General features: G+C 38.8%; 1 protein-coding gene across 2 annotated transcripts; it reads left to right on the forward strand.

The window, feature by feature from the left end:
- Window positions 1–532: 532 nt before the first annotated feature.
- On the forward strand, window positions 533–5,279 carry atp5f1c (ATP synthase F1 subunit gamma; the record flags this gene model as incomplete). 2 transcript variants are annotated; one of them, XM_079263480.1, is made up of 9 exons in its annotated part: window positions 533–619; window positions 1,134–1,168; window positions 1,793–1,924; window positions 2,009–2,216; window positions 2,407–2,550; window positions 2,689–2,753; window positions 2,833–2,988; window positions 4,486–4,582; window positions 5,089–5,279. In XM_079263480.1, the coding sequence occupies exons 1-9, from the start codon at window positions 579–581 to the stop codon at window positions 5,090–5,092; spliced, it is 882 nt and encodes a 293-aa protein (XP_079119606.1). In that variant the 5' UTR covers window positions 533–578. The 2 variants fall into 2 exon arrangements, with proteins under 2 accessions (XP_079119606.1, XP_079119607.1); XM_079263481.1 differs by lacking the exon at window positions 5,089–5,279 and having other exon boundaries at window positions 4,486–4,586.
- Between the last annotated feature and the right edge of the window lie 8,146 nt (window positions 5,280–13,425).

Consider the following 13,425-nt stretch of genomic DNA (forward strand, 5'->3'; position numbering starts at 1 on the left):
GACAAGTAGAAAAAGCAGTTTGTAAAATACATGGATGGTTTTAATTAGTTACTAAAGGGAAAAAAGAGTAATTCTACAGAGAGCTTCATACAAGACGCTGGGAGGCAAGTCAATTTCGACTGCTGAGCTGAAATGTTTGTGATCCGTTTTCACGCTGCTTCACGGAGAAACATGATGAATAATTTCCTGTTGACATTCAAGATACTTCAAAAAACGGCGAGTGTAAAAAATTTAATTTGAGATTTTAAAAAATTGTACATGTATCAATTGATTGGGGGGGGAGGAATCAACCAAGTAAAATAAATGTGTTCCTGTGCAAATTAATACTTTTTTTTTTTTTTTTTTTTTTTTAAAACGGAGAATGTACTAATCCTGTATTTTAATCAATAATTTACACTTTGCACGTGACATGTTTGACTATAAAAATATTTTTTCTTTTATAAAACAAACAACCGTGAACATTATTTCGGGTTCGGCTTTTTACATTTTTTGAGAAGTCCCTGAAGGCAGCGTACATCCATTTTGACTTTAACTTGCGCCTGCGCAGTCCTGCGTGTCTGACCTTCATAGGACTAACCATGTTCGCCAGGACCAGCGCGTTGGTGTTCTCCCCACAATGGTAAATACTTACGTTTCTGTAACATTTACGTCACTATTGTTTGTATTTCGGCCCTGAACCACGTATATTCATGTGAAATAAATAATTTGTTTAGTTTTTGCATGGTAACACAGTTTTTGAGTGCAAGGACGTGCTAAGATGCAGGCCGCGGCTAATGAATGACAGCAGAACCGGCTAGCTGCTAATGCTATTTGACCTGAGATTACATGCTAAGACTTTTTCTTTCTTTATTTTTACATTGTACTGGAGGTTGCAAGAAAATAGTTTCTCTCTAAATATATTTAATGGTAAAATAAGCTGTTGGCAAACTTTTAAAGCTATTTATAGTCATGGATATTAGCTTAGGCTAAATGATGCTAGCTCACTTGCTGCAATATCTCTGTTGTACAGTTTCTAAATAATTATTCTACGTGTCTTAATAGATATAGGCTTATGTTGATATTTAACCTCTTGAACAAAACTGTAGCATGTTATTTGTACACTAAATGCACATATGTCTGATTTCTGTTCACAGTGGGCAGGTCAGGAACATGGCTACCTTGAAGGACAGTAAGTATTGTTGTATACGACTCAATAATCTGAAATACAGACATAAATATTATCAGAAAAGCCTTGAATCGTGGAATGAAAACATTTTATACCATTATTTCTAGCAGTTTCTGCCTGAATGTGGTGCTTTTTGTGAATGGATTTCTGTGAATGCTAGGATTCACCTATTCTATGTAAGATGCAATCTACAAAACATGTTTTATTTTTCCATAAATATGTGCATATGAATCCTTGCACTACTGTTTTTGAGTTTAAAGATGATATTTCAGTCAGATCTTGCACTTGGATGTGTATTTTAGTGCAGTTCGGTTGCAAAACTTGAACAACTTTTACCCAGAATTTATACTATAAAGGTTTTGTGATTCTTAAATTCTGTATAATATAAAAGATTTATATAAAAATGGAAAAGTTGCTCCAAAAAGTTAACTGTCTTGTTAGTTTTTGTTCAGAAGATGATACACTGTAATATAAGTATCAGACAGCTCACAGATGTGTGTGTGTGTGTGTGTGTGTGTGTGTGTGTGTGTGTGTGTGTGTGTGTGTGACAGACATGCCCTTACGTATGCGTTGTAGTTGTACAAATAAAACTGTTTTTGAATTAATTGAGATATTATTTCTCTTTAGTCACCATCCGGTTGAAGTCCATCAAGAATATTCAGAAAATCACAAAGTCAATGAAGATGGTGGCTGCTGCCAAGTATGCTCGTGCTGAGAGACAGCTGAAACCTGCACGTGTCTATGGCACCGGTGCTTTGGGTATGCCTTTGTTGTATACTGGGCTCAATTCAGTTTCTTATATTTGATGAAAATTTAATTTTTCACCCTTCCTTTGTGTCTCAGCCCTGTATGAGAAGGCTGAAATCAAAGCACCCGAGGAGAAGGCTGGCAAGCATTTGATTGTCGGTGTAACCTCAGACCGTGGACTCTGTGGTGCCATCCACTCTGGTGTGGCAAAGGCCATTAAGCATGAGATCGCTAACCTTACTGGCGCTGGCAAGGAGGTGATGGTTGTCAATGTCGGAGACAAGCTGAGAGGCCTCCTGCACAGGTATGAATAAAGATTACGCCCCAGATTTCCCAGTCTTATCACTGCTGTTTTTTTGTAAATTGAATTGTAGTTTTGTTGCTGTAGCTTAAATTCTGAGCTTCAGATATGTCCTCAAGTCTGTTAAATTTAGCTGATATCTGGGTGAAAGTGCACAGCTTCAAGACTTTAACTTATTTATGGATTTCATTAGAACTCACGGAAAGCACATCATGCTGAATTGCAAGGAAGTTGGCCGCAAGCCGCCCAGCTTTGGCGACGCCTCCATCATTGCTACTGAACTTCTTAACCATGGGTATGAGTTCGACCAGGGCTCTGTCATCTTCAATAGATTCAGGTATGAGGCTTTGTTTTTTACCTTCTTTATCATTCAATTAGGATCTAAGTGAAATATTACAGAAGATGCCTTAATTTTTTTTTTTTTTTTTAAGATGTTCAAATCATAAAAATGAATCAAGCTGTTGTCCTTGTGCAGGTCTGTTATTTCATACAAGATTGACCAGAAACCACTGTTCTCCATAGACACAGTTGCTAACTCAGGTAGTGCTTGTCATTTTATTCAAATCATTTCAGCACAAAGATAGTCAGAGTTGCTGATCATTCATCTCTTTTCCAACAGAAAACATGGGCATCTATGATGACATTGATGCCGATGTGCTGAGGAACTACCAGGAGTTTGCTCTGGTCAACGTTGTGTACTTGGCTCTGAGGGAGTCCTCCACCAGCGAGCAGAGTGCCAGAATGACTGCCATGGACAGCGCTAGCAAGAATGCCTGTAAGATTCTGCCCTTCTTCCCCAAAACACACTGCATGCTTAAAGACACCTGAGAGGGGGATGGTGGGGCTAGTTGTGGACTGATTTTACTGATACTCCAGGCATGCGTAACATTTAACATTTTATTTTTCCAATCACATGCAAGCATTTGTTTTAAAAATGGAAACATTTAAAAACAGAAAACTGACCTGAGCTCCAGTTATTAAAGTCTTAAAGTGATATGGATGAATAACAGGGAAATTTAGGAGGTAATAACAGGAATTAGGATTGGGATTGGCAGCATAACTGTTACCATATTGAGTTGCTTCCACTGGGAATAGATGGTTTTGGTTGTATGACCTCTGCATTGGTTTACTGACTCGGACGACTGTAGTTTACACAAAGTTGCAAAAAGGCACTTTACGTAATGAACTTGGAATCTTTTTGCTGTTTTGTCGTGAACAAACCATCAGTGGACTTTTTTTATGGAGCAGTTTTAGCTCGCCAGTTTAATAAATATGTAAAATTGACAGTTGATCTTATAGTGAAAAAAAACACAAGGTGTTTTACCCAGTTTCTGTATTTTCCCATACCAGTTTATCTGTAATGAATGAATGAACTTGAAAATGACATGAATTTGAGCTCACTTGAGAAATGGATGACATTCCAACTTTGAGTTTTCAGGTTTTTGTTTTTGCAAAATGAGAAAAGATGGAAAATAATTTGTAATTCACAATCCTGTCAAAACAAAAAAGGTGATTTGAATTATTTAATTCCATTTTTCCCTAATATTCTGGGAAGACTGGGATTAACTGATTAATTTTTAGGCTTTTAATTGTTCACACTTGTGTTGCAAAACTGTTTTGAGAGGCGTCTGATTCAGCTACATGATGCAGGAGCTGTAACTCCGACTACCTCTCAGGTGCTAAAAGATAGTGAAAGTTTCTTAAAATCCCAAGTTTCTGACATAATCGGAGTACTTTGTTATTTTTGAAAGGATAGTTGGTTACAGTGATGCTGAGATGGAGATTTCTTTTGTTACATATTTTCACTGTGAAAAGGGCTTTAGATTTCTTTGTCTGGTTGTCTAAAATTTGAGCAATTTGCTTGGAAATGGAGAAAGCTCACATTCCCCCTCGGTATGCAGACCTGAGGATTTAATGTTTATTGACAAGCAGCCCACAAGCTGTTATGACTTTGTTTTATTTAACATTTGGCTTTTTGGAAAATATCTTTAAATCTTGCTTCTTAACTCAGCTTTTAGCAAAGCAGGAAGGACTCAGTTGTTGAATTTTGAAAATAATTGATCAAACTAAAAAGTAGTATTGACAAATGGAGTGAACTATCTGTTTTTTGTGCCGAAAAAGCCTCTGATGTGAAGAAGCAGCAGAACGCAGGCTGATTTTGTCAAAGAAAATGTTTTTTGCTTCCCAGGAATTTTTTCTGATCCTTATTCTTGTTTTTTTAAATCATAATGAGGATTTATATTTGACACTGACTTTTCTCTTCTCTCCTCAGCTGAGATGATTGACAAGCTGACCCTCACCTTCAACCGTACCAGACAGGCCGTCATCACCAAGGAGCTCATTGAGATCATCTCCGGAGCTGCTGCTCTGTAAGTTACTCATCATGTCGTCAATCTTATTCGCTATCTCCACCTCATCTTCTCCAATTCTACACCTTTTTTTTTTTTTTTTTCTATCTTCTTTCCCCCACATGTGTATTTTTCCTCTTACTCAACCTGTCATTATGATTCCCCTTCTTTCCGCTAACTTTCTGACTTCTTGTGAACCTTGCTTGTTTTTTTCCTCGTTCTCAGCTTTGAGTGTCTTAAATTTTCAAAGCTGTAACATTATGTCATGACTAATTCTGTGCTCTGACCTGATTTGCTGCTCCTCACCCTCTGCTGAACTCAGGGACTGAGGCTTGTCTGAACTGAGGAGGTAACGGTGCAGTAGAGTTAAATGTAGGGGTCTTTCCTCAGATACTTTTAGCTTTTAGACACAACAGATTAGATGTTCTTTAGCTTTACACTGTAGACTCACCAGACCAGGTCTGCACCACTTTTGAGATTTTTCTTTAGTATTCTCATGCTTTTTTTTTCTTTTTCTTTCTTTACAGATAAACGGGTGATGGCGTCTTTTCCATTTCCGCTCTTCAAAGTACTTGGGACATGTTGTCGTCCGGTCTAAATGAACATTAATGCTTCTATTTGTAAAATATATGGAGAAAATAAACCTCTTACAGAGAAATGTCACCTCTTCATCAGTCCCTGTATTTGTTTTCCTCACAATAAATTCTAATAACTGAGATTGATTTGTCACGTTTGTCAAATTTCAGTGCCTGTTTTTTTTTTTTGTATTTTATCGGATAAAACTCCTAAAGCTGAAGGCCAGTGCTTCTCAAAGTAGATCTAATGTGATCAAATCTCAAAACTATTCATGTAGCGTGTTCTCAAAATACTGACGGTCCTTTTCGTTGGTCTAGTGCAGCCCAGGCAGAAAATGGATATACTATACTATACTAACGTGTTGTGCTCCAATAAAGTTGTTTGGAATGTTTTCTAAGGACAGCCAGATATAAATGGGCAGCGTTGACAGTTGGATAATTGGCCAGTGTTGTCTAGCTATTTACAAGTTGCACGATGCTCAGATCTTTGTGTATGTAACCACTTGTTAAGGATATTTAATATTTAAGAGTACCTGGGGCTGTAAAAAAAAAAAATTAAAAAAATTAAAAAATTAACTTTTAAACAGACAACTTGCATTTATAGGACCGTAACCATGGCAACTGAAAAAAGCAGCAGTGCTTGACTGTCACTGTTTTGACTAAAGTGAGGTTATATTAATAGAGCCCAATCTGGGGTCCGTAAGCACCAGTGTGATTTCAATTAAATCAAACAATTTGACGTGTATTTGCATTTGTTTCAATGTGGTAAAAGGAACCTGTGTTTTTAGGTTAAGCAACATGTTGGTAACTGGATTAAATTTGGTTTTATCAAAGTAAAAGAATTAGCTAAAATGAATCAATTTATCGTGACCAGCTAACAGCAGAAAACCAAGAATAGTTTTTAACACAGTGGTCAACAGTACTGTAGGTGCATGAAGGGGGTTCTTGGGGAAAATAGGATGAAAACCACTGTTCTGTTACTGTGAGTGTTGCATTACATGCATTTGATAGGAAAGTAAATATTGTAGATGCTCCATTTCATTTGTATGATAGATTTTTATCTAACCTGATTGATTTGCAGATGTAAATGATTTATTGCAAAGCAGGTTTGTTCAACATCTTTTTCTTACCTTGTTTTCTTTTTAATTGGAAACCTGTTTTGTTCACTACATATTGGAGTAGTACTGTGTAACATTATGACCTCAAATATGTGTTTTTGACTCTGTTTTGATGGCACAGAGACACTTAATGTATTCACTCCTTGAGCTATCATTGCCTGCAGCGCCCCTAATCTGAGAAACTGCATCATAACGTTTCCTTCCTGGATGCTGCTTCATATTAAAGGTCTATTTCTTTTTACACACTGTGTCACGTAGCAGCAACTGGCTATTGACATACTGGCCTTTCTGAATATATACAGTGACTGCCTTATGTTATTGGAGGAAGACAGGAAAAGAGACAGATGACTCAACACTGGACTGACTTTTACTGACTGGAGAGAGCTCAGGATGAAAGATAAATTGTTTCTTTTAATGGCACTACAATGGCTCCATACAATACAAGCTTTATGTGATGTTATGTGATCATGAATCACCTTAAATGGATTATCTCAGAATATTGTCAGTCGTAAGAATTTTAGCTGCTCTACTTCTCCAGACAGTGAAAACAGATTTATCAGTTGAGAGAATTTAAACTCAGTAATTATAGTTGCTGACCAGTCCTGAGTTTATGACCCTAAACTGAATTCTGAAGTCACAAATTTACATTGCATTGTATGAATCTCAATTTAATCTAAACGTTCTTTGCCATCGTGGCCAAAAGTAAATTGTCATACGTTTGTCATTCTTCCAAAACTAAAGTATTAAGATTTACTAAAAAGTTTTGGTAATTTTTATAAACATTTGTTTTTTGGTTTTTTTTTGCATTTCCACACATTCAGCAGTGGTAATGAAGGAAAGGTTGTTCTTTTAACTCCCACCAGGTTGTGCTGTCTCATAAGAAATGTAGGGTTTATTTGTCCCATGCTACAATCTGAATCCACTTAAAACGGACAGTTTTCAGTGTGGAGACATGAAATAATGTCTTTTAGCTGCATACAATAATAAGTCTTGCCCCAGTAAAATGACAAAATGCAGTCAGATTCGATAAATGATCTGATGGCTGCCGGTTTAATTCAATCATGTGGTTTGTCATGTCATTGCTCAGTGCAGTGAGATGTTTTCGGTCTTTAGCAACAGTTCCTGCCTAATATAGACAGAAACCAGAAGGTTCTTGTGGTTTGGATTTATTACTGTGTATGCTTTTGTGTGTGCCCATATCTGTGTGCATACATGTCCTGCAGACCTTGTTTGTCTATTGTATTTGAGCTTGTTATTGTTTACTCCTGAGGGGAGTTGGGAGCGATTGCATCTGAACACTGAAATTACAGCGATGCCAGACTCTGATAAACGCAGTCAGAGAGCAGGAGCCTTCTCATCTCCCCCTTGCTGGTGATGCCAGGCAATCTAAAATCACATGAAGGTGGGGGACAAAGGGTGAGGAAAGAGGGGCTGCAGGGAGAGAGAGACGGGGGGGGGTGTCATTTGGAAATCTTGAAAAGTTTCGATGGCAAGTTTAGGAATTTTCCTGGGTGCAGGGTTCTGGATGGATGAGGATGTTTGTTTTTGTTTAGATTTTGTGGTGATTATTTTGTTGGAATGAGAGCAGGGTTCTGTTAGGAGGATGGATGGAAAACAGGAAGTTCAGTTAAAAGGCTTATTGACCCAAAGAGACAGTTCACTGTGGTTTATTCTCAGTTTCTTTACAGCTTAACTTTCCCACTATGTCCGTCCAAATGTTTGCAAAAGTTAACTCAGATAAATAAACGAATACAGGTCACATTGTTTAATAGCTTTGCTGTGAAATCCAAATGAAGTTGGACAGAAGACTTGCAGGCCTGAAAGACTTTGGTTAGGCCGAATGTCTTTTTTTTATAATTAGCTGGTCCGAAATGTTTATTCATCTTTGAAACAAAAACTTAACCACAGATTCTGAAAACAACTAACGATAAATGTGCAGAAATGAAGCATGACTATCCGGGCACTTAAAGAAAATCTGAGATATGTCATGTGAGATGTGACTTTTTGAGGTAGAACCATTTTCAGTGAAATGCTCAACTTTTACAGCAGAAATAAACAGGTTTACAGAGTCGCTGGGAAACTAACAAGAGTAGAAAACAATTCTCCACTTCTCAAACATCACTTCTAGCACGGAAAATAGACGGGGTGAACACCAATTCTATAAAATGGGAATCCACATACTAACATGTCACCATGGAAACATTCATCTAATTCAGTTATGCTACTTTTTATACATTTTAAAGCTGTTTCTTAATGCATCATCTCTTCCTTCAATTGTGAATTCATGACTGATTTTTAACCAGTCCAATGCTCTTCTTATTCCATATTTGTGACTCATGAAACGTTACCATTTCCAAACCCAGTGGTCAGGAAAGTATCTTTCCTTTTTATATTCCTAGAAACCACAAACATGGGCTATTTTTTTTTTTTCTTTTTTTTTTTTTTTGTGCATTTAGTTTTTCATTGCTAAATGTCTGTTTCCTCACCTAACAGAAAAAAGGACCTTTTGCACCTGACGAGGGACCATTGTTCTCCAGCTTAACCTTTTTAATATCGCTCCTTACATCCTCGATTGATCCTGCTAGTGCAGTGTGGTTATTTGGTCTATAAAAACACAAGCAAGTTGGTTTAGTTTAGGAAATAAGGTGTAGGTTGGTATGTAGGCAGAAAGATGTATGGATAAATAGAATATTTTCTTTTACAGCAGTAATCAGGGAAACACAGTGGTTCCCAAACTGGGGGGTGTAAAAGCCCTGATAAGGGAAGAATTTGTTATGAAATACACGGACACCAGCTTTCCTTGGCTCCTGCATGTATTTAACTGAAACTGTGTTATCACAGGGGCGTGCGGGGCAAGGCTAAATAAAACTTGGGAGATTTTACACTGGATAAATCTGTAAAAGTACTCGTAGGGAATTATGATAAATTAACAAGAGAGACTTCAAGTAGTAAAAAAAAACCCAAACTATGATGGAGCATATCTGTTAATGCTTGACCAGTAATAAAAATAATCAATGGTGGGTAATAATGAGAATGCAGTCTTTTGCATGTACCAAAATATTATCATCTAATATAATGAAGTATGGAGCCAAACAAGTTCCACCACCACTTGGGTACATTTCATCCTCAATACAAAGGAAAGCCTGCAGGTTACTTTAGAAATAAACTATCATATCTAGAAAAGCAGCTTTGTCTCATAGTAAACTTCACTCACCTAAAGTCATTTGCAGAGATTCCTGGTTTAAAATGTTTTATACTTACGCATAAGAATGGATAATAATACTGACATGGTTTTAATTATAGTTACCTACAATACAGCCACTAAAACTAAAGAGGCATTTCTTAGTATGTTTCTGTGGTCCATGTGACTGGTGGGGGGCTCGACATTATTGTCGTTGATGAAAAGGGGGCCCTGCAGAAAAAGTTTGGGAACCACTGGGTTAATAGATATTAGAAAAGTAAAATAACAAATAAAAATGTAAAAAGACACAATAAGGACACGCAGAAACACAATAAAATAAGAAACCAACAAGTGCAGATGATGTAGCTACAATGAGGATTATAAGAGGTTCAGATCACGGAGAACAATGTCCCAAACTGCAATAAAACCTAAGATAAGGACGAGAAACCACGACTTTGCATAAATTTACAAGCCACGACCTTCTGAAAGTCTTCCAGATGGTAAATAGCTCTTTTTTTTTTTTTTTTTTTTAAGTTATTCTTTTGTTTTAGGAAGAAATCTGCAAAGTGTGTCGCAGATTTGACACTTGGCACCACAATGAAACTGAATAAAGAAAAAAATGAGTGTATCAGCAAGTGGATTTCTGCATTAACCTGTGTGTGTGAGTGTGTGTTTGAACGAGTGAAGACATCTGAACATTGTGTTCGGAGGCCTTGCCGCTGCTCTGTATTAGCTTCACCTCGTTATCGTTATCACCCTCCTCCATTGTGGCATGACGGGCGGAAAATGATTAGAGGAACAGGTGACAATGGAGGCAGAGATTTGTGCCTTTACCCGGGGCAGTGCCTCTGTCAGGTACAGCGGCATTATACTCAAAAGAAAAGACGCACAAAAGAGCTCCTTTCTTACTTTAAAACACTCATGTCTTCTTCAGGAGTGCAGAATGGTGGTTCGGGGGAGCCAATTGACTCCTTCCCATCACTCCATCCTTCTCTCAGGTAATCACAGAAAGAGGGATGCGAGCTTCAAAAAGGAAGATGTTCCACCCCTCCACATTTTTTTTTTTTTCCCCTTCAACTCTCCTCTTTTCATTACTGGAGAAGGAAGGCAGCAGAGATGTGATGAAGACGAGAAGTGAGGTTTCGGGTTGTTTCCCACCAAGACATTTGTATGTGTGAGCGACATGGACTCTGATGTAGCAACGCCAGGGCATCTCATTCACTCCTCCATCCCTGCTATTCTTATCTCAACGCGTTTCCCTCCCTCTTTCCTCTTTCTGCCTCCCTCCTCCCACCTCAGCCTTACACAAAGCTATCTGCTCTGTGGACTTTTCTGACTATTTATGTCGGACAAGGTCAGGATCGTTTAAACCGCTCTGCCTCTCTCAGCTCCTGCAGATGAGATAGCACAGGAAGAAGGAGGGAGAAACGATCGATTCCCGCCACCACGCAGATTTATCCCCCCCCTCCTGCCTCTCTGCCTCCCTCTCACTCTCCCAACGGGAGCCAGGAGGGAGGGTCACCACTGCCTCTCGTTGGCCGCCAGGCTCATCAGTCTCCTTAATACCAGCGAGGTTTAAAATACAGTAGCAGCCCTTAAACTGGCCACTTTTCTCCCAGTTCAAATGAGAGCCATCCTCCCATCAATCTGGCCGGCTCAGGTTTCTGAGGAGCGTGAATGGTGAGGCCTGTTGGGAAAGGGAGAGGAAGAGATTTAGACGGGAGAAGTGGCAGTTTGTATCATTCACACGGATGTTTTACAAATGAAGTGGGGCACTTATTCAGGCTGAGGGTTTGATTGTGGAGCACGCTTTCTGGAAAGTGGGATGCAAAGTGTTTGTCAAGGGGATGCTGATCGTTCCGACTGAAGTTGTTGATTATGTCCTGAATGAAGAGGTTTTTATTTGTCTTTCTTTTAGTTCTAAGTACATTTTTACTGAGCTGTAATTCCCACATGCAACATTTACTCTGTGTTAAAAATGTCAGGATCCGCTGAAAGCCGGGATGAACACTGATAATGACAAGTAAAACCTATCCGTGTGTGTGTGTGTGTGTGTGTGTGTGTGTGTGTGTGTGTGTGTGGAGACTGATCATATCGTGTCATTAGACTCGCTTCATGTTGAGGTTTTCTCATACAGCCAGTGTTCCATGAAGACGCACGTCGTCGGCTTTGTCTGAGCAAGTGTTTTGTTTGCCAGAACGCCGACATATGTCTTCTTCATTGTGTGTGTGTGTGTGTGTGTGTGTGTGTGTGTGTGGTGTGTGTGTGTGTGTGTGTGTGTGTAAGTGTGTGTGATGATCTGCCACTCATGTCTTGGGTTACTATGCTTCTGGCTGTATGATAGATGGCTTGGCGCGGCCTCTGAGCCCCCGGCCTGCGCTGCCGGACAGCATGTCACTGCCAGTTTCCGCCAGCTGTGTGTGAGTGTGATGATGTCTGTGGTTCTGTGTGTGTCTGGCTGGTTCCGACCCCCCACTGCAACAGGATAGGTGGGTGAGGATGCCCATGCAGTGCGTTTATACAAGTGTGTGTGCAGTGTGAACTGCGCAGGGTCTGTGTCCTGCTGAGTGTGGCGGCCCCAGCCCTTTCCTGTCCAGACCACACGTCTAACCAAAACCCAATGTGTCCTCATGTTTCTGTGTGTGTGTGTGTGTGTGTGTGTGTGTGTGTGTGTGTGTTTATGAGCTTCCCTGTTCAGGAAGGACCACTGCTAATAGCTATTTATGATATAATGATTATTTGAGTCATATTTAGATTAAAAAAAAAATGCAAGTATTGAAACAATGCACTCTGAACTGAGATGGTGGACTTTATTAAGAGCAAAAGTTCAGATTTGTTGCATTTATGCTCTAAATGTTGGTTTCTGATCTACATTTATTCAGGTCATTTTAACAGGAGGCTTTTGCCGCAGACTTAGTTTTAATAAGCGAAGATATTTTCATGTTGTCTTGCTGAAATGAGCTGAATTTTATTCCTGAAAAATGCCTTTTGAATAGGAACATGTGACTCCAAAGCCTTTCCTGTTGTCGTCCATGTTTACGTGCACCAACGCACCAGACTCTGGGACACGCTGTGTGTGTCTGTTTAACCATCAACAACCAACTACCATACCATACTGTGGGTATTTTTGGACAACTTTGGGGTTGGATGAGACTTTAATTTGACTCTTTAGTATAACAAACATTACCATTAACCTCCTAATATACTTTCCTTTTGTACATGTTTGTACATGTAATAGTTGTGTAATATTACATATTAAATTTGTGACCGATCCCCACAATGTAAAATGCAGGGATGTTATGCTTCTAAAAGCAGATAGGAGACTTTTGTAGGTCATAAAATGTAGCAAATGTACTTTTTTTTTTTTTTTTTTTGCTTCATTTTAAACCATTAATGTTTTGTACTGTGGATTAACCCCTTACAATCATGCGATTTCTGCATAAAATGGATTTTAATGGATAAAAGTGGTCCAATATTGTGACCTTTGCTGATGTCACAGCAAGGGTCAAAGTATGATCTGCTACGGGAGTACAGAATGGCCTCAAACATAAATAGCTTTTGTGAATGGTCTGAAATAAGTGTTTACTGAATGTAAAGTTATCTTTGTTGCCTGGAATTGTATATCTTCAAATGGATCTTCACTTTCCTGTGGTGTCTAACAGGGATTGTCAATCCAGGTCTTCGATGGCCGGTGTCCTGCAACGGTTTTCAGAAATCTCCCCCACTAACCTGAGCCAACAATTCATATTGGTTTGTTCAGTGCTGTCTCTGAAAACCAATCTGAGTATTTTGAATTTTTGGCTCTGAAAAAGCTGAATTATCCCTGTTTAGGTTCAGGAGAGGTAAAAAAAAAAAAAAATCCACTTGTTTAGACTATCTAGAAATAAAACACATCAATATGCAGATGTGGATGGAGCAAACTGTGTTCTTCCATGTGGTTTTCCTGAATGTATGCAGGGATTTCAACTACAGAATATAAGAATTCCACTA

The sequence above is a fragment of the Telmatherina bonti genome (assembly GCF_933228915.1).
Source record: "Telmatherina bonti genome assembly, chromosome: 23".
In the NCBI taxonomy this organism is placed as follows: domain Eukaryota; kingdom Metazoa; phylum Chordata; class Actinopteri; order Atheriniformes; family Telmatherinidae; genus Telmatherina; species Telmatherina bonti.